The sequence below is a fragment of the Dendropsophus ebraccatus genome, chromosome 2 (genome assembly GCF_027789765.1).
Source record: "Dendropsophus ebraccatus isolate aDenEbr1 chromosome 2, aDenEbr1.pat, whole genome shotgun sequence".
In the NCBI taxonomy this organism is placed as follows: Eukaryota; Metazoa; Chordata; class Amphibia; order Anura; family Hylidae; genus Dendropsophus; species Dendropsophus ebraccatus.
Genome location: NC_091455.1, coordinates 55,639,716 through 55,661,173, shown reverse-complemented (window position 1 = coordinate 55,661,173; position 21,458 = coordinate 55,639,716). Strand labels below are relative to the sequence as shown.

Sequence of the window (21,458 nt, the reverse complement as noted above, 5' to 3'; positions counted from 1 at the left end):
ATAAGTTTTATTTTACCTGGCTGTTTTAAAAAAATTAGAAGTCTTTAACTTTATTTTTAATTGCTCTATTACGATCTTTATAAGGCTGGGTTCACACTATGTATATTTCAGGCAGTATTTGGTCCTCATGTCAGGTCCTCATAGCAACCAAAACCAGGAGTGGATTGAAAACACAGAAAGGATCTGTTCACACAATGTTGAAATTGAGTGGATGGCCGCCATATAACAGTAAATAACGGCCATTATTTCAATACCACAGCCGTTGTTTTAAAATAACAGCAAATATTTGCCATTAAATGATGGCCATCCACTCAATTACAACATTATGTGAACAGATCCTTTCTGTGTTTTCAATCCACTCCTGGTTTTGGTTGCTATACAGCCTCACAAATACAGCCTCAAATATACATAGTGTGAACCCAGCCCCATGCTGTAATTTTTGGTCTATGGAGCTTTGTGAAGTGTAATTTTTTGCGTCATGATCTGTTTTTTTTTTTTTTTTTTTTTTTTTTTTTTTTTGTATCTATAGCTTGCCTGTATGCAACTTTTTGGATTTTTATGTGACCAAAAATCAGTAATTTTTTGCTTTGGCCGTTTACCGTGCAAGATCAGGAATATGATAATTTAATAGTTTGGGTGATTCTGCATGCAGTGATACTAAATATGTTTGTTTATAAAATGAGAAAAGAGGGGTAATTTTAACTTTATTTTTTACTGTAACTTTTAGTCCCTCTGGGGAACTTCTATTATAACTATACTGATTTCTCATTGAGATAAATGCAGTACATATATAGCACTGCATCAATGCTCGATTACAGTGAGCTACTGGAGCCCATTGCAATTGAGCACCGAGCCGGGATCAGCGTCACTGCAACCTTTTTTTCCATTGGTGTACTACTTTCTTTTTTTAACAAACTTTGCACAGGTCAATTCTACAAGAGAATGAAAAATTTTAAATATCTTGATAAAAATGCTTCCTTTTCTTATTATCTTAAGATGCCAGAAATAGTACTGCCCCTCATGTGTGCACACACAGGACAGCTACACAGGAGTGGAGAACTATAAGTGATGGACCCATATCTGGAGTGTCCACCCTCTTTGTATTGTCTGTACAGTAGTTTAGTCCAGTGCTTCTCAATTCCAGTCCTCAGGCCTCACCAACAGGTCATGTTTTGAGGATATCCCATACAAAGGACACCTGTGCTAATACCTGATGCACTGAGTATAATTATATCACCTGTGCACTACTAAGGAAATACTCAAAACATGACCTGCCGGTGAGGCCGGAGGACTGGAATTGAGAAGCACTGGTTTAGTCCAATCTACATAACAGATTTTCAGTTTCATGTTACATAAAGCTTAAAGGAGTAGTGCGGCGCTAAGAAATTATTCACAAAATAACACACATTACAAAGTTATACAACTTTGTAATGTATGTTATGTATGTGAATCGCCCCCTTCCCTGTGTTCCCCCACCCCCGCACGTGGACTCGGAAGTGTAGTGTACCATACATACCTGACGCACGTTGTCCCCAATCTTCTGTCAACTACGTAATCTTCGGGAGGCCGGCCGAATTGCTGCAGCCGGCCCCCCTCTGCCGCATCATCGACTGCTCAGCCGCGATTGGCTGAGCATAACTGTGCTCAGCCAATCACAGCTAATGATGCGGACACAGAATCACGGAAAATAATTTTTAATAATTTCAAATGAAATTTTAGTAATGGCATCAGTGTCTGACCAGTACTCCCAGGAAATATTACCAATGCCGCCATACATGTGCCCCACCTGTTAAACCAGTGCTTCTCAATTCGAGTTACACGGCACACCAACAGGTCATATGTCATGTTTTAAGGATTTCCTAAGGCTGCATTCTCACGTTCCGGGAAGCATCTGTGATAAGATGCTGGGAGCAGGGGAACTGTACCAAGGTCCCAGCATCTTATCACAGATGCTGCCCGGGCAGGGGAGAGTCCGTTACAGGCATTCCACATCAATGAGAATGCAGCCTTAGTATGGTAATATATGCACAAGCCAAAAAGACAGAAATGGCTGCACATCGCACCCATGGCTGACACGAAAGCTTGTTTAGCTACATTTAAAACCAACATCAGAAGTTAGTATATAATTTGGCCAAACCATATTGCCTCATGTACCAACGTGCAGGTCTTCTGATACAACATTAGTATGGTAATATAATTATAGTGCTTGAAAAGCACTATATTGTAATCCGTATTCTTCTTCTTCCGTTTCTTCCAGCCATTTTTCTGCGCATAATACTGCCCGAACCGCTTTGCGCACACACTTGGTTCAAAACTGTGTTTCGAAGCCCTCGGCGGTGTGAGATGTGCTATTTGTCGTTTTGATCGGATTTGTAGTTTTTAAGAAATTTACGTTTAAAGACCCCAAATTTCCCATAGAAAATAATGGCCCATTGAAAATAGTGGCCACACTCTAACCGCTAACAACCAATCACAGCACATATGCAAATAGCTGAAATATAGCAGCCAATAGGAACTCTAAGGTCTTGTCAGGCAATGTATCACACCATCCACAGTCACATGTCCACTATTGGCCAAAAGAAGATGTAATATATGGAAGGTCCTTAACGATTTTGTCTCACTGACATGAGTAAGATTGTCATGGTAACCGAGCAATGATCTTTACCATTATAAGTAGCAGAGTTCAGTCAGTAAAATAGCAGAGCTGAGGCAGGCGTGTAGCAGGGACGGTACCCAAGCTGCTCTTAAAGGGACGGTACCCAAGCAGCTCTTAAAGGGACGGTACCCAAGTCTCTGTGTAAGGGGAATTACATAAGTCGCTCTTAAAGGGACCCAAGTCGCTCTAAATGGGTCCCTTTAAGAACGACCAGAGTCCCTTTAAGAGCGAAATATGTCCCTTTAAGAGCGACCTGGGTCCCTTTAAGCGTGAAATTGGTCCCTTTAGGAGTTAAATTGTTCCCTTTAAGCGTGAAATTGTTCCCTTTAAGAACGACTTGGGTCCCTCTAAGAGCAAAATGTCCCTTTAAGAGCGACCTGGGTGCCTTTAAGAGCGACCTGGGCCCCTTTAAGAGAGAAGGGACCTAGGTCGCTCTTAAAGCGACCCAGGTCGCTCCGAAAGAGACGGGAGCCAAGTTGCTCTTAAAGCGTAACTGTCATTTCAGGGTCATTTTTCTGAAAACATTAAATATCAACGGTACAAGCGATTTTAAGAAACTCTGTAATAGGTTTTATGTACTAAAAAAAGTTTCCTTCTGTACTGAAAAAGCAATCTCCCAGCTTCCCCCCCTCACATCAAATGAAGCAGGATTTCTGTCTCCATTATGTGGCTATGGAGAGGGGAGGGGCTGTTAGGAGTGACTGAGCACGGAGCAGTCCTGCACAGCACCAACACCCTGCAATCTTCTCTCAGTAAGTTCATAGATAAGCACTAACCTTTCTGACCCCAGAATCCTGCGGTTTAGGTGCCCAGACAGTCTACAAACAGCTGACCTTCATGTCACCTCTTCCTGCTCCCTCATCTCCCTCGGCCCCTCCCCCCCTTCATAGGCTTACAATGGAGAGAGCAGAGCCCGTCTTCACTGGCTTCTCTGTAATGAAGACGTGTTTGCCTGATAACGCACAGATAAGAAGTCCGGGTGGAGGCTGGGAGATTGCTTCTTGAGTACAGAAGGAGGCTTTTTTGGCTGATGAAAAATATTACAGAGTTTCTTAAAATCGCTTATACTACTGATTTCTGCGATAAAAAAAAACAAGACAGTTACGCTTTAAAGGGATTGGACCCAAGTCGCTCTTAAAGGGACGGCACCCAGGATTAAAGTTTCTCTTAAAAGGAAGTCACTGGTAAAGAGGCGCTCTTTTCAAGCACTCTATATTTCCCTGGAAATGCAAATCTAGTTATACTTAATGCATCATGTATCACAGGTGTTTTGGTATGGGATATCCTCAAAACATGACCTGCTGGTGGGCCATGAGGACTGCAATTGAGAAACCCTGTATTAAACTGCTTAAAGGGAGTCTGTGGGTTGAGTGTGTTAACTGTATAATTCTTTATGGAGACACAGCTCTGGTTACTGTACCTGTAATTATCATTATGTCAATCACATGACCAGGACTTTATTTTTACCCACAAGAGTAAATAAAGTAAAGTTTGAAAGCCACATTCAATCCAAGCCCTTCCCCGTGGTCAGTTTTTTTTTCATGGAAAATATAAAGATAATATATATATATATAAAAAAAAAAAGTCAGCATGTAAACAGACCACAGGCTTCATATGAATGTGGCTTTCACATGCTACCAGCAGAAGGGGGGCGGTGGGTACATGGTGGCAGTGTCACTTTAAGCTGATAATAAATCCATATCAAGCAGCAAGTAGTTTGTATATTGCACATTTAGGGTATGTGCACACTATAGACTATGAGTGAAGACTTCAAGCTAGTTCTGCTGCACAGCCTCCGCTTGATGTTCTGCCCGTCCCATAGACTCATTGATATTCGCCCGTGAATTCAGCTGTCCAAAGAATGAACGTAAATTTGGGCAGACGGCAGAATTCGCTAGTGAATATCATTATCCGTAGTGTACACATACCCTTACACAGAATGTGTCTATGATGAATAGAAATTCAGATAACACTGTCGTATTATTTTCTAGATTCAGTTCAGCTTTTTAATATTTGGTTTAGTTTACAGACAACTGATGTGATATTATGATGTCCTGTGGTAGCTTTCCTCCCACTTCCCCTCCCTGTTGTAGACATGTAACATGCAATGCTAACATAACAAATAGATCAGCACAGTGCAACTGCTTCACATCCACAGGCATCCATATGTTCTATTACCTTCTTATTTGGAGGTCATGTTAGGTTTAGGATCTGAACTGGTTTTGGATTTAGCTATATTAATAGATGTCAACAGGGAAAGGAGTGTATGGCAAGAGCTCAGCAACTGAGCCTATGCCATACACAGCAGAAACCACTCCTAATGAATGACACCAGCGATGATATGAACAGCGCAAGACCCCTTTCTAACATATTCCAGATATCCTTTGTGACGATGCCATCTTGTGGACGGAAATCAGACCTTCAGGCCAAATTCATGGTGGTGGAAATTTTTGTCAGATTACATTAACAGGCAAGAGGGTGAGGGCCCTATTACCTTAAAAGATGTCTGACAGATTTTTTTCAGTCAAAGTCAGAACAGGTCGTAAAAAAAAAGAAAAAAAGGTGAGAAATCTGTCTTATTTAAATCCATTCCTGGCTTTGACAGATTTTACATATTTCTTCAGCTTGACTTTTTTTGGGTGTAATAGGGCCTGTAATCTGTCAGATATCTGTTTACACACAGATATCTGACAGATTTGAAGCCCAAGTCAGGAATGGATTTGAAAAGAGGAGAAATCTCAGTTTTGTTCTCTGTATATAGTCCATTCCTGGCTTTGGATTCAAATAGCTGTTAAATCTGTGTGTGTAAAAGGACCAAGACTTTGACCACCAAAGACCTTGCTTGAAAGCCTGCATCATGGTTATAGCAAAGCAAAGACACTGGGGCTGTCAACTGAAAAGCAACACCTACTGTTGTTCAACAAGTGAGATGTGCCAAATACAGCCCCTGTCCCCCAGCTTCACCAATAATTCACAACCATTCAGTTGAAATGTTCACCATTGTCTTACTAAACACTGATAGTTGTTGGATGATTTCACCATATCACACCATTGTTATGGTCATTCACATCTTTGTTTACTATAGATATGTATCTGAGCTCTGATGTTTCCTACATTTTCTCTATCAGGAAGCCAAAATAGTAGAATTCAAGAGATTTGCAATGAAAGTTAAAAGAATAGGACAAGGGTTCAGCAAAGTAAGAAAGTAGAAGTCTTTTATTTAAGTTACATAAAAATAAATAGCTCATTTATAAGTTTAATAGCCCACTTACACATACAAATAGTTAAAAACATGCCCCTTATTTACGAGCCAGCGGTTTTTTCCTGGCCAAGCCAGTAGCTCCCCCGGGTGTTTCTACACTTTTAGATTTCTTTGGAGTACCAGTCATTGTATTTTTAAGACTAGAGAACAAACCCTTTTTGGGTTTTGGTTCACTGATATCCACAGCAGACACATGCTTCTTACTTTCATCCAGCTTCTCTTGACGTTCTGCCACTGAAGCCTCCAGCTGTATAGTCCTCTCTGTCAGACTCCGGAGACCCTGATTTTCCTGTTCCTGTGAAAGAGATTAATAAATATTCTTCCCAACAGTGATAAAACATCAAAACAAAAGTTCCATGTACTTACCTTGATTTTTAGATGCTGCTTTAGCATGTTGTTTTCTTCAGTCAGTCTCCTCCTATCGAAATCAGCTTCATCCCTGATGTTCTGTATCTGCACCTTCAAGCCAATTATGATCTGTTGGAGAAGAATGGTAAGCAAAGGTGAATATAGTCTTCGTTTAGTGCAGCATCTGGTTCTACACTGTACTGCTCTTATACACCCTGTGCTGCAAATTAGGCAGCTATACACAGGGTATGACATCTTCATCAGGGATAGGGCTTTTCCTTGGATCCCTGATCCCTATCCCTAAGCCCTATCCCTGATGAAGGTGTCAGTGTACACCGAAATGCATAGGATAACTTCTGGCTTGCATTAGGATCCATACCTAAGGAGAGTGACGTCACTCAGAATCCCACTTTTGCCACGGTAAATTGGACTATGAACTTATGTGCAGTGCTACCGGCCAGAGCATCCGCCTAGTTCAGAAGATTTCTCCCTGTTGATCAACTACTCTACACTGCGCAAAAGCTGGATGTGGACTTCGATTGAACTACACCGATATCGGCATCAATAAAAGTGTTATATTCCCCTTTCTTCTAAACAGGTATTTGTCACCTATACAATCTTGACTGACCCACTAATAGTGTGCGCTGGGTGCATCTATATGTTCAGTCTATGATTTGTATAATTGGGTGAATATAGGGCGTCCCCCACACACCTAGCAGTATTTTTTTTGTATACAGCGCTAGTGAGCATATCAACACACTGTGCTTACCAACACAGTGAGTTGACTGTACTACCAAGTATTTTTTTATTTCGAATAATGCCATAATGAGGGATTTATATAGAAAAAAAGATATTGGATTAGATAGAGGATATAATATAAATATATATTATATATATCCTCCATCTAATCCAAAAGGTGACAGATTAGTTTGTCATGTGTGGTAGTGATCTACATTTATAAAACTTTAGTATCAGAAATTCGAGGTCCCCCCTATTTTCCTTTATGAGCCTTTTATAGACAAAAAACACCATCGAGTACTTTGAGATACAGTTTTGTAAAAGAAACTCCAGACACACAAAAGCATAGATTTTGGCTGTATAGGATGTAAAAAAGTAACTATTTTACGGTAGAAATAGCAGCTATGCACAACCCAACAGCCCACAAAGCTGGTTTTGGCTCCATGTCATAAGCAGGCAGAGAGGAAACCATGTGAACCCTACTAAATGATCTCCAGCTTCCCAAGTCCCTGGGAGTAACATAGTGCAGCCATACCAGGTGGTCATTTTAGGTTGAGAGGAGTTTGTGTAGAATTTTAAAAAATAGCTTTTACCTTTTCTTTATCTTGGCATCGTTTGGTCAACGCATCCAGGACCCCAGAAGTAGAATCTGGTGATGGAGGAGGGAGAAGCATTAGCAAGTTACTTCTGACATGTTTTTTTAATACATTGGCCCATATTCACTATTCTAAGTTGGCTGTACATTAGTATATCAAATGTTTCTACACATCTGTATTACAAATGTCAGATTGGGTCTCCAGACACGTAACCAGGCCACCAGCCTATTACCTTCCAGCTAACATCTGGCCGCAGCTTTTTCTCTAAGGGAAATATGGTGTTTTTGGACAAAACCACTATCTTATTCTAGATACCTGCCTCTTTGACAACAGGATGCCCTTGTCATTTGGCTTTAGTTTAGTAGCACCAGATACACTTGGATTAATTAGAATATATGCCAACACCAAGTTAGCCACATACCTGCTTCATTATCACCTGATTGCTTCAGCAGACCAAGTGCAATCTCCAGTTCTTCTATTCTTCGGTCTCTCTCCTGTAGAAATATAGTAGCTTTAGAGTGATTTTCAGACTTCAAATACCCCAGCAGGAAAAATGTACTCCTAACCATTCTAGTCCTAATATTTTTACTCTCACGTCAGGTTGCCCCTTAACATAGTAAACAGATATACAGATCTTCCTAAGCATTGTGTGTCTCACGCATGTTCTAAGATTTACAAAGGCAGATTGCACATCATGGTTGGCCTGTAGTAAGAATACTGGCAAGAAACAAAAACATTTGACATAACATAACATAACTTTTTAGGGGAGGGGGCAGCTGACAGCTGGGTAAGGGACCCTTACATCTTTTGTACACAAGTCAGTTTCAGCTACCAGTAAAACATACTAATACATATAAAGACCTAGTGTTACAGGACAAACAATGTCTAGCCATTAGTAAAGCAAATTTACAGTACAGGTTGCCAAATCCAGATCTCCAGCATTAGCTGCTGATTTGTTTTGTCTAGAAAGATAGTTTAGCTTTCCAAGTGCTCCGATCATTGATCAGAATTGCTTTTCCTAGATGTAACAAACAGACCGTCGACGCTTGAGATTTAGCAATGTGTAGGGTATAGGCGCTCATCCCAACCAACCTCAACTTTGTCTTGCTCTGCCTGAAACTCCTCTAGAGGAACATAATCCTCTTCCAGTTCTTCCATTGCTTGACGATAGGCATGGTTTTTTATGGCTTTCTTGTACATTTCCAGCCTGTTCTCCAGTTGCTCTTCTGTAGTTTCTTGGTAATCCTCAAATCGCTTACTGGCAACATATGGATAAGTTGTAAGAGTCACAGTATATAAACTATTAAAGGGTAGGCTCACATGTCACTCATTACAGAAGGTTTATACAGCACTACAGGCTTATTTCTGTCCTGGCGTGCATCACAGTAACACTGAAAGGCACTTATAAATTTGCACCTCTTAGTTTTTCATGAGAATACTTGTTGCAGTTCACAATGAAAAGAGAAGAAATAGCTAGTATATAGCTTCTATTTGACTCACAGGCCCGATTATGCTGCCAGTATGATATTATACTATGACTTTAGTCAAGTCTACAGAAACACATTTGCATCATTGTATTTAGCATTAGTGTACACTACAGGGAAAGCAAACACCACTATGTACCTCCAAGTCTCATCCAGGTGCACCATCTGCTGGTACATGGCTTCTCCCATCTCTTTTCTTATCTGCATTTCAAGTAGTAGTTTGCTCTGCCTTTCAGACATCAGTTTCTCCTTCAGCTCCTCAATTTTTTTAAGAAGATCCTGTAAGATTAAACAGAGTAGAAAATGCAAATAACCTTGTAGAGAATACAGTTTGAGGCTATCGCCTAAGGGTACGTTCACAGATTCAGAAACTGCCTATAGCAAATCCAACATTTATAGAAACATCCACAGTATAATCTGAAGCACTTAGAATGTTTCTACCTCCTTCACATTCAGGGGATACTGGTGTGTGGCAGGAGTCTGTTTACTAGCAATTTACATGAGGACTGGGGTGCACAGTCAATCCTTGTCATATCAGGAATATGTGAAGGATATGACTAAGCTTTGGAGGTGTTAATAAAGCATCATGCAGAATAGTTACCTCTGCACTCACAACTGAAATATCCAGTTCCTCATCTTCATCCTCAGAAAGAAGGTCCTCCACTGACATGTTAGCATCAATCTCTGTTATAATCTTGCCATCCTTTCCAACAATTCTTGGGCTCATGAAATCAAAGTTTCGGGGTTGAATTGTCTGAACAACCTAAAAGTTGAACATACAAGAAAGTGAAGACCATAGCAGTGCAGTAATCTTCTAATCTGGGATAACCCCTTTATTCAGAGTAAAGCAAAATCTGCTGCTGCCCCCACAATTTTCCTTACAGCTAGACTAAAGCCCCTATTACAAGGGGAGATGCAGAGGGGCAAATGAGCGATGTCAGTGCTTGATTGCTCCACATTCCCCGCTCGCTACCGCTGCCATTACACACGTTGGCAGCAAACGGGTAAGAGCCAGGGGGCCACGGGGAGGCTGCACGGGTGATAGCTAGATCGTCTGGGTAGCCCATAGTAGATAGCAGCGGTCTGCTGCCACCGCTCCTGTTCCGCAGAGTGACAGCAGTAGATTGTTGCTTAGTAGGGGCAACCTCTGTACCCCCCGCCGATCTCCGTATCAGGCTCCGCAGGCTCGGTTATGAAGCCGCCAGAAAGAGCAGAGTACAATGCTCTTCCGGCATACTCTTGCTATTTCCGTCGCTCCACAGGAGTGACTAGAGCCACGCGTCATGCGGCATACTCGCGGCTCTGTTCGTAACAGAGCTGGTGGGCCTGATACAGAGATCGGCAGGGGGTACAGAGGTCGGACAGACTTTTTCTCCCATCCTGTAAATAGGGGAAAAGTAAATCTTTCCTGGAATACACCTTTCGAGGCTATTAATACTATTTTTTGTAATTGTTGCCTTCTCTTCTGTTCTTATTTAGTGCAGACTGCTCTATTCAGTCCACAGTGTAGTTTATTACAGGAGATGCCTGTCTGCAGCTCTCTCCTGAACAATCTAAGGAGATCTATAACCAGATCAAAAGGTTATGGAATTCATTTGTAATATATTATAAAAAGGTACGCAAAAATCCTTTAAAAAAAAATTTGACATTGCACATACAATTTACTGTATTAGTGAATTGATGGTACTTTCTATTATACTTACTTGTTTAGCCACAGCAGAGAACTTCATGACGTGCAGTGTTTCATCATAGGTAGACGCACACTGGTTGATGTTCACAATCATACAGGCTTTTCCTTTCCCGCAGAAAAAGGGCTGAAACAGTCTGGTGAGTTTACTTTCCCTGAATGGGACATAGTTAGTTTTCCTGGAGGTGGAAATACAATAGATCAGTAACTTTTAGATAGAGCATCACAAACTGCCGAGCATATGCATATATGTAGTGCGGTATGACCACGTGTCTTCACCTACTTTGGGTTCTGGCTCTGCTTCAGACCTGCAATGCATTTGCCAAGGATGAGCAGAGAGTTGTTAATATTTCCAGCTTCTTTCAGTCGGTCGCCAACAGTTTGTGTTTTATTACAACGTTCAGATCCGGCCAAGTCGCACAAAGACATTCTGCACAAGGACACAGAAAGACATGGATGTAAAGTGTGCACTGCACCTGCCAGAATAATACAGCGCCTGCCTGAAAGATGACTAGATATTGTGGTTAATATGTAATAAAACTCCTAAAACATAACTTCATATCTTTCAAAATGACCTGCTATATTACTTACTCTGACACGCCAAGAACACCAGGGTCGTCACCATGGTTTAATTTGAGAAGTCGAATGGTAAAAATACTGTGACTAAAAATACAAAGACAACAAGATGATACATGTAGCAATACACACATACTGTATACACACCTGTTGAATAAAATAAGCTTCCATTACCATACATGCTCCATCATCACAAAGAAGTTCTGCAGCAGCTGAGGTGTCTACTATACAGTATAAGTAGACTGACAATCAAATGTAAAAGTAGCAGTGACAAACATCCCCCAACAAGTCTTGTTAACATCTTACCTTCTACTGGATTGCTGATTCATTTTAGTTGATGCCAAGCTTCGATTCTTGTTGCCTATCTGCAGTATCTTGCACGCTTCCTCTGTGCTAGTGATATTAAACCACTTCAAATCTATATATAGAGAGGTTAAATTTATATCTATATAAAGTCGCCAATGTCACGTGACAACTGTCTGTACAAATTACTATACATAATCTCTTTACACCAAGCTAAAGCAGAATGCAGAATAGTCAAAGACCCAGTTGGTTACCACCGTAGGATTGAATCCAAGAAGAAAATCTGTATAGTCTCACAGTATATGCTCAAAGAGGTTTTGCACCAACACCACTCATCACTTACCTGCAGGATACACAGTAGGTTAATGGATACAAGATATACAGACTCTCTCCCCTGCATAGAGCAGAACAAGGGACATTACCTTTGACATAGGACGTGCCTAACTGGTCATCACAGATCTTCAGCGCCGGCCTCTTTTGGTTCTTTGCTGTAGGGAACTGGTCCAGTAGGTCGTACACATACTCATTGTAGATTTCAAAGAAGGATACCCAAGCAGAGAACTGATTCTGCTCATTACCTGCTAGAAATGTGAGTATTATAGATAGAAATACCTAGCAGTCCTTAGAATTAGTCACAAAACTATGGATCAATATCTAAAAAAAAAAATATAGCCTACAGCTTAATAACTTACCGTGATCAGGTGAAGCTTCTTCACAAGCTGCCAGACTTCGCAGATTGCTGGAACTTACAACAGCCTTCATACCATCCTGAAATAAAGTATTGGGTTCTGTGATCATTTACTGCTGATCGATTGTTCGCACCTGCAAAGTGAGTCCTAAGGAGCTGAAGCATCTGAAACTTTATATAATCTATACACAGACAGATGTGATCTTGCATAAAACAAACATCACGCATATACCCTTAGATAAGGTGTATTACGAGTAGATGCAATTTTAGTGCTTATTCCATCTGTTCACTCACCTTAATATAGAGATAAACACATTACAAAGTCTATATCTATATTCTGTATGATTCATACAGCTATACACACAGTAACTGCTGCATCTAGAACTCCTTTGCTGCCATCTAGTGGACATCTATTAAATGAAAACCCAAAACTGCATGGGATACTTCAGGTTTTCCAATACCAACCTCTTTTAGGCTGGAAAAGAGAGACGCCTTCATGGACTCTTCTTGCTTCACTTGAGCAGGATCCAGTTTCATAACATCATTGCCAAGATAGGGTTTGAGATTCATCTTGACATACTGCCGACCTCTAATATGATCAAAGACAACATCCAGTGACCTGGGCAATATACCGCCATCTTTTGGTGTTCCTGGGGGTTAAAACAAAAAAGTTATTTCTGTATTCATAGACAGCATGAAACATTAGTATTTGCCAAAAAAAACACAACATTCAAGTTGGCTTATAAATTATAAGCCATACTAATACCTTGAATGGTAAATGTTTTCCCAGCATTCGTGACACCATAAGTGAAGACAAGTCCATTCTGACCATTGGCAAAAGAGACCACCAGGTCTTTCATTGTGCCTTCAAAAAATTCTGCCTGTGTTGTATCCTCACCAAAGATCTGTGAAGTATAAAGCATTTGTGCAAATAACGTGAAGCAGCATACATGACTATGACCTACCAAGTGCAGTGGCGCCACCTACCTTTGTGAAAGTAAATTTATGCACAGATTGCCCGATGCCTCGCTCACAGTTTTTCATAGTAGAGGAGTCTTTAGGAGCCCGCAGAGACACAATCTCAGAGTTTTCAAAAGTCACACAATCCTAAAGAAACAATAACGATACGTTAGAGAACAATGTACTTGCATTCTCCGCTGACGGTTGCTGGGGTTTTTAATCTCTCGCCGTTAAACAACCTTTTTAAGTAAACCAGTACAGGGTAAATTAGAAAGTGCGGATTATCCGCACTATCTTGCCGCGATTCCCTGCAGTCACCATTCAGACAGTACTCAATTCTGCTGCTCACTACCTCCTGGTCTCCACCTTGAAGTAAAGACATGCTTGTTCAGCCAATCACTGACCGCACTTGTAACTAGTCTCTGCCATTGATTGGCGAGTAGTAGGCACAGGGCAGCTTCTGGATGACAGCAGCAAGGGATCAGAAAGGCAAATATTGCTTTTTTTTTTTTTTTTATAGAACTTCATCCTATTAAGTTAGCAGAACCTTTTGGATTGGATTAGAAAAAAAAAAAAAAAAAAAGTGTACCAGTCATTAAATATATAAAAAATAGATATATTTTTATTTGTATAGCGCACGCAGATTCTGCAGCACTCCACATAGATATATCAAATGTTATTGATGGCAGTGGGTTTCAGCTGAGACCTGCTGCAACCAGGAGATATAGCTGGGGAGAGATCCCAGCAGCCATGCCATCCACTCAACAGGTGTATCTCCTCATTGGCTAATGCAGACAATGCAAGTCCATGAAAAACACCTATAAATTCTGGATTCTTGTGATAAACGTCCTATACCCCAAAAGAAAACAGGGATAAGGGGGGGGGGGGGGAAAGATAACCGAATGGTAATGGAAACAGAACTAAACACCTATAAGACCCATCCGATATGCAATTGAGCAAAAATATCAAATGAATTGGTACAAAAGAACTTTATTGAGAAATATCGCAACAACAAATAAGGACAAGAAAGAAAAAATTAAATATAAAAACAAACAAAGACCTGGGAGGTGGGAGACCAAGCATGAGGGGAGGTATATGTTTACAAAATAAAGTGCAAGTGCATATATACAGTACTCATAAGTTTTCAGTATGCAGTCCGGTTATAAGCATATTATAAAGTGCAAGTGCTCAAACATGACCAAAAACACAAGCTGCATAACTAAATCTAGCAAGGTATAGGCAGGTGCACATAAACAACATTACCCAGGGATATGATTCCCAGCCCCTCAGGACTCCCACCTCACACTCCTCCAACGTCGTTTCGCTATTCGCTTCTTCAGGGAGTGGTGAGGGGGAGACCAGAGGGATGTTATATAGTACGCCCTGATGCCCTATTGGATGGCTATAATACTCACACCTGCACCGTATTACATGGCGGCCATTCGTGCGGACGCCAGTGCCAGCCGCGGGCCGCGCGATGAACCGGAAGTGACGCGAGGCGCATGCGCCCTACGCCAGATCCGGTCCCGATCACGTGATCCGCCAGCCGGCCCGGACATGCGCATTAGGCCGCACCCGATGCGGACGCCATCTTGAAAGAGGGCAAGCAAGTGGGCTGCTAATAATAATTTATATAAGGACAGAATGAAGATAGAAAAACAGCCAATACAATATATGCATTACCTAAATACTTGGTTAAAGTGACAAAGTGCTACAATATGAATGAATATATGTATATACACAGCAATTAATGATGATGTGAAGTGAAAATGCCAAAAATAAAGTGCTAGTGCTCAGTGTAAGTGCCAAACGTGCGCCAAAGTGCAAGTGCTAAACAAATATAATTCATATATATGACTGTGTAAAAAAGAGAGTATAGATATAGAAAAAGAAAAGAAAAAGAAAAGAAGAAGAAATATTATGCACCAAGAAAATATAGATGTCTCATGAACAATGCCGGCAGATGTATAAAATTGAATATCCTCCTTTTGCACTGGTATTATTATAAAAGTTGGTAAATAACCCATACTGAACACAGACGGACCGAGACCGCGCAGACCAAAAACCAGAGAACACCAAGTCCATGAGGCTACACTGTCAGAATTAGCAAGTGACCGGACAGTGGATGGCTCTCTCCCCTGTTATATCTCCTGATAGCAGCAAGGCTCAGCTGTGAGAAATGGTGGAATCAATAACTTGATGACAAGTCAAGAGTTATTTTTACAGGTAGTCTGTTTTTAGTCAAAGCTCCTACAAAAGCATTAGATACCAGTGTAAACAGGGCCCTACAATAGAGTAAGGCCACATTCACACGTTCCGGACGGGGAATGCCTGTAACAGAGTCCCCTCCCCCGCGGGGCAGCATCTGCATTAAGATGCTGGGAGCAGGGGAACTGTATGAATATGCGGCTGCTTCATTACAGCACATATTCACGCAGTGCCCCGCTCCCAGCATCTTATCACAGAGGTACTCTGTTACAGGCATTCCACATCAGTGTTTTGTGCAGAACATGGGACGTGTGAATTCAGCCTCATACTCTGGAAACCAACCTGGGATTCATTGTTAGAAAGTTCTGCCTTTGAAAAAGGTCGCACCCTCAGGTACACTTTCAGTGGATGTGACGCTTCAGTGCTCTGTGAAAAAGGAAAAGTGGACATAGCACACAAATTATTTGGCATGCAGTTACATCTCAGATATGTATAGAAGAACGGACAAACATGAACAGAGGGCAGCGCTCATATAGTGTAGTAGCTCAATGGAGTGGAATTTCCAATATAAAAAGCAAGTTGTAGACTAACCTTCTCGTGTTGTGCGTACGATAGGCACAGCACTAGCAGAGCCCAATATAACACAGAAGTCCGCAGCCAGGCAAACAGTGGTAGTGGTCGGCCCCCGTCTAGATGCCGATACTTATGTATATACAAGATAGACTGTAGATAGCTGATATAGCCTCGGCGCAGGACTTGCAAGATGTACTCTCCAGAATTATTCATAAAATTGGTTTAATGAGCAACGCGTTTCGGCAATGTACTGCCGCCTTTATCAAGCTCCAACCTCAGATATGTAGATATGTAAATTACTTTAGGGGGGGGTCTAATTTGAGATTGGGTCTTCAAACTTAAGGGTATAAGGGCGCTTCTCATATGAAAAAACACTTCAAGGCTACTTTAAAAGGTAGTGTACCTTTTGTTGAGATCATTGACCGCTAGACATGGCTCTACCTCTCGCTCAAAGCATTTTGCCCAGTTGTTGGGCACATCACCGGACGGAGATAAGCAGAAGGGCCAATTATTTGAATTGCCTGCCATCTTTAGGAAGTATGGATACAGTGGTTATGTGAGGGCACACATGGCAAACAGCTCTGGATGGATCAGGCAGATCACAAGTAGAGAGGATCTCAGTTTCAATGCCCACCATCCAGAGAGCACCATTTTTACACAATCCTGTCTCTCCCTGGACCATTTCCTGGTGCTTAGTGAAAGAAATTGCATCACAGCAGCCATTACATGTCCTGCCATTGACAGCCAGCCACCATAGCCCTTTGTTTGTGGTGGTATGGAGAAACCTGGACCTGTCTTCAGACAACCTTCCTTTAGGTCATATTCAGGTCATCCAGCAGAGCACTTACCAGCACTGAGGAATCAGAAGCAATGGTGTCCGTGCCAGCGATGCACATGGTGGGATCCAGCAGAGAGCTCTGCTCTGTGGACAGCATGGCACTGTCATCTCTGGTGTCCATCAGGAAAGGAATCAGCCTGGGAAAAGAAGATCCAGTGTCACATAAGAGGCACTACCCAGGGCCCCACATTACCCATAGGCCTGCACATCCTCGGGGGTCCCCTCCCCCTCCCATAGGCCTGCACATCCTCGGGGGTCCCCTCCCATAGGCCTGCACATCCTCGGGGGTCCCCTCCCCCTCCTATAGGCCTGCACATCCTCGGGGGGCCCCCTCCCCCTCCTATAGGCCTGCACATCCTCGGGGGGCCCCCTCCCCCTCCTATAGGCCTGCACATCCTCGGGGGGCCCCCTCCTATAGGCCTGTATATAACTGGGCCCCCTCCTATAGGCCTGCACATCCTCGGGGGTCCCCTCCCCCTCCTATAGGCCTGCACATCCTCGGGGGTCCCCTCTCCCTCCTATAGGCCTGCACATCCTCGGGGGTCCCCTCCCCCTCCTATAGGCCTGCACATCCTCGGGGGTCCCCTCTCCCTCCTATAGGCCTGCACATCCTCAGGGGGCCCCCTCCTATAGGCCTGTATATAACTGGGCCCCCTCCTATAGGCCTGCACATCCTCGGGGGTCCCCTCCCCCTCCTATAAGCCTGCACATCCTCGGGGGTCCCCTCTCCCTCCTATAGGCCTGCACATCCTCGGGGGTCCCCTCCCCCTCCTATAGGCCTGCACATCCTCGGGGGTCCCCTCTCCCTCCTATAGGCCTGCACATCCTCAGGGGGCCCCCTCCTATAGGCCTGTATATAACTGGGCCCCCTCCTATAGGCCTGCACATCCTCGGGGGGCCCCCCCTCCTATAGGCCTGTATATAACTGGGCTCCCTCCTATAGGCCTGCACATCCTCGGGGGTCCCCTCCCCCTCCTATAGGCCTGCACATCCTCGGGGGTCCCCTCCCCCTCCTATAGGCCTGCACATCCTAGGGGGTCCCCTCTCCCTCCTATAGGCCTGCACATCCTCAGGGGGCCCCCTCCTATAGGCCTGTATATAACTGGGCTCCCTCCTATAGGCCTGCACATCCTCAGGGCCCCCCCCCCTCCTATAGGACTGCACATCCTCGGGGGGCCCCCCCTCCTATAGGCCTGTACATCCTCGGGGGGGCCCCCCCCTCCTATAGGCCTGTACATCCTCGGGGGGGCCCCCCCCTCCTATAGGCCTGTACATCCTCGGGGGGGCCCCCCCTCCTACCCCCTCCTATAGGCCTGTATATAACTGGGCCCCCCTCCTATAGGCCTGTACATCCTCAGGAGGCCCCCCCCCTCCTATAGGCCTGTACATCCTCGGGGGGGCCCCCCCTCCTACAGGCCTGTATATAACTGGGCCCCCCTCCTATAGGCCTGTACATCCTCAGGGGGCCCCCCCCTCCTATAGGCCTGCACATCCTCAGGGAGCCCCCCCTCCTATAGGCCTGTACATCCTCGGGGGGCCCCCCCTCCTATAGGCCTGTACATCCTCGGGGGGGCCCCCTCCTATAGGCCTGTATATAACTGGGCTCCCTCCTATAGGCCTGTACATCCTCAGGGGGCCCCCCCCTCCTATAGGCCTGCACATCCTCAGGGAGCCCCCCCTCCTATAGGCCTGTACATCCTCAGGGGGGGCCCCCTCCGATAGGCCTGTATATAACTGGGCCCCCCTCCTATAGGCCTGTACATCCTCGGGGGGCCTCCTATAGGCCTGTATATAACTGGGCCCCCCCTCCTATAGGCCTGTACATCCTCGGGGGGCCTCCTATACACCTGCACATCTCTGCTCACCCACTTGTGGCACTGTAGCAGTTGCTAAGCTGCAGCCAATAGCATGCTGGGAGTTGTAGTTTTGCGGCAGCTGCCGGTTGGGAGTGGCTGATACAGATATACACAGCCAGTGCAGTGTTACACTATAGAGCCATGGGTCACTTCGGGCAGCACCAGATTACATGAATAAAATTCATAGACAAGGCTCCTCTTCCGTGTATTTCCACCACTAGAGGGCAGCACTACACGAGCCTACAGTATTCCACAGGAGAAAACATAACATAAACCGCATAACAATAAATAGTCCCAATGTAACATACTGTGAGTGTTGTCTGCGGAGAGCACAGGACGCTGGTCACACCCGGTCAGTAGTTAGTGAGGCAGACTGTCAGCCGTCAGCTTCATACTTCCCGCCATTCATGTGATCGGGGTCACAAACGTTCCTATTGGACGCTGATTCCGCCGGTCAGGATTGCTGTGGTTGTCCCCGCCCAGCTCTGACTCTAGACCGCTGATTGGCTTGTGAGTCGCTTTCTTGCTATCTGCTTGGTGTTGGAGCCGCCGCTCAGTATGTACGCTGTATGTGCGCCCCCTGGTGGTAGCCTGTGAGGTGAGCGCCAGGACAATCCTTTATAGTTTTTCACCCTACAAACTGGAATCTGTTCCCCCAATGTACTCAGGAAGTACCTGCAAATCCCTACAAAGCCAGGAGGCTAGTCAGCCATGAATTACCGGGCACTCTGATAGGGCAGGGATCACACACTGCGGCTATGGTGTGCTGCTGTCATCTGATGGTTAGGGGGCCTGGCTGTGGTGTAAGTGGATGAAGAGGTCTCCAGGTGCACAGACTTGTGTGGAACATAGTGGCTGAGCTCACCCTCCTCAGGTATTAACCCTTTGAGGACCAGGCCCAAAATGACCCAGTGGACCGCGCAAATTTTGATCGTAGTGTTTCCGTTTTTCCCTCCTCCCCTTCTAAGAGCTCCAGCACTTTCAGTTTTCTATCTACAAGCCATGTAAGTGCTTGTTTGTTACAGGAATAGTTGTACTTTGTAATGGCGTCTTTCATTTTACCATAACATGTATGACGGAATCCAAATATATTATTTATGAAGATATAAATAGGTGAAATCGTAAATAAGAATGCAATATGGTAACGTTTGGGGGGTTCCTGTGTCTACGTAATGCACTATATGGTAACAGCGACATGACACTATTATTCTATAGGTCAGCCCGAACACAACCATATGCAGGTTACACAGATTCTCTAATGTTATATATTTTTTTATGAAATCCTTTTTTTTGGCAATTAAATATTAATAAAATGGGACTATTGTGACACTTATAACGGTTTTATTTTTTTACCTACGGGGCTGTATGGGGTGTAATTTTTTCCGCCATGATCTCTAGTTTTTACTTATACCATATTTGTGAAGATCGGACGTTTTGATCACTTTTTATTGATTTTTTTAAATATATAATGTAACAAAATCAATAATCTGCGCACTTTTTTCCCTCTTTTCGTGTACGCCGTTCACCCATCACAATGACGCTTGTTATATTTTAATAGATCGGACAATTACGCACGCTACGATATATTATATGTTTATCTATCTATTTATTTTTATATGTTTTATTTATATAATGGGATAGGGGGGGGTATTTCAACTTTTATTGGGGGAGGGGTTTTGGGGTAGTGTAATAGTGTTTTGAACTTTTTTTTTTTTTTTTTTTTTTTTTTTTTTACACATTTGAAGTCCCTTTGGGGGACTTTTACATCCAGTACTTGGGTTTTTACACTGATCATTGCTATGCCATAGGCATAGCATTGATCAGTGTTATCGGCGATTTGCTCATTGAGCCTGCCTGTGCAGGCTCAGTGTAGCAGATCGCCGATCGGACCGCACGGAGGCAGGTGAGAGACCTCCGGCGGTCCGTTTCAATGATCGGGACCCGATCGGTAAGTGACAGGGGACTCCCCCTGTCACTTACACTTAAACGCCGTGGTCGCGCCGCGGCGTTTAAGGGGTTAATGACACGCGGCAGCGCAATCGCTGCAGCGTGTCATTACCGGTGAGGTCCCGGCTGCTCACTGCAGCCGGCCCCCACCTCCTACGAAGCGCGCTCCGCTCCAGAGCGCGCTTCATAGCGGGAGAACCACCCAGGACGTACAGTTACGTCCTGGGTCGTCTAGGGGTTAAAACCACTGGGGTGGGGGTGAAATTAATTTATACTCCTGGGGGGACATTTATTAAGTCCAGTTGTTTTTTACGCCGGGCTTACAGATGTCCCGGAGCTTAGAGGATTTATGTAGAGATGCACTGCCTGTACATAAATCCTGTGCACACTGAGCCCGTCCGTGCGAATAAATTGAAATCTATGCCAGCCCTAAAAATGATAAATGCAGTGCACGCAGAGGCCGCACCCTCCATAATGCCCCTCCGCATACTGCCACACCCCCAGTAATGCCCCCCCCCGCATACTGCCACACCCCCAGTAATGCCCCCCGCATACTGCCACACCCCCAGTAATGCCCCCCCCGCATACTGCCACACCCCCAGTAATGCCCCTCAGCATACTGCCACACCCCCTGTAATGCCCCTCCTCATACTGCCACACCCCCTGTAATGCCCCTCAGCATACTGCCACACCCCCTGTAATGCCCCTCCATATACTGCCAAACCCCCTGTAATGCCC

At 44.1% G+C, this 21,458-nt stretch overlaps 1 protein-coding gene across 2 annotated transcripts; it reads right to left on the bottom strand.

The window, feature by feature from the left end:
• Positions 1-5,904: 5,904 nt before the first annotated feature.
• LOC138784450 (kinesin-like protein KIF20A) lies at positions 5,905-19,123 on the bottom strand. 2 transcript variants are annotated; one of them, XM_069960031.1, is made up of 19 exons: positions 19,082-19,123; positions 16,928-17,054; positions 15,849-15,932; positions 13,326-13,445; positions 13,105-13,243; positions 12,804-12,988; positions 12,343-12,418; positions 12,073-12,231; positions 11,654-11,765; positions 11,363-11,434; positions 11,055-11,201; positions 10,788-10,950; positions 9,686-9,847; positions 9,224-9,363; positions 8,693-8,858; positions 8,022-8,094; positions 7,598-7,653; positions 6,285-6,395; positions 5,905-6,213 (listed from the first exon to the last, which is right to left on the bottom strand). In XM_069960031.1, exons 2-19 carry the CDS (start codon positions 17,036-17,038, stop codon positions 5,956-5,958), a joined length of 2,334 nt encoding a protein of 777 aa, XP_069816132.1. In that variant the 5' UTR covers positions 17,039-17,054; positions 19,082-19,123; the 3' UTR covers positions 5,905-5,955. The 2 variants fall into 2 exon arrangements, with proteins under 2 accessions (XP_069816132.1, XP_069816133.1); XM_069960032.1 differs by having other exon boundaries at positions 12,073-12,228.
• Positions 19,124-21,458: the final 2,335 nt, after the last annotated feature.

What these genes read in the sequence shown, in the direction of transcription:
- LOC138784450 (XM_069960031.1), bottom strand. Translation starts at nt 17,038, where the DNA reads ATGGACACCAGAGATGACAGTGCCATGCTGTCCACAGAGCAGAGCTCT. An exon ending in ATCAGGTGATAATGAAGCAG is followed by an intron (nt 7,654 to 8,021) that starts GTATGTGGCTAA and finishes CTCCATCACCAG; the next exon opens with ATTCTACTTCTGGGGTCCTG. An exon ending in AGCAGCATCTAAAAATCAAG is followed by an intron (nt 6,214 to 6,284) that starts GTAAGTACATGG and finishes TCTCTTTCACAG; the next exon opens with GAACAGGAAAATCAGGGTCT.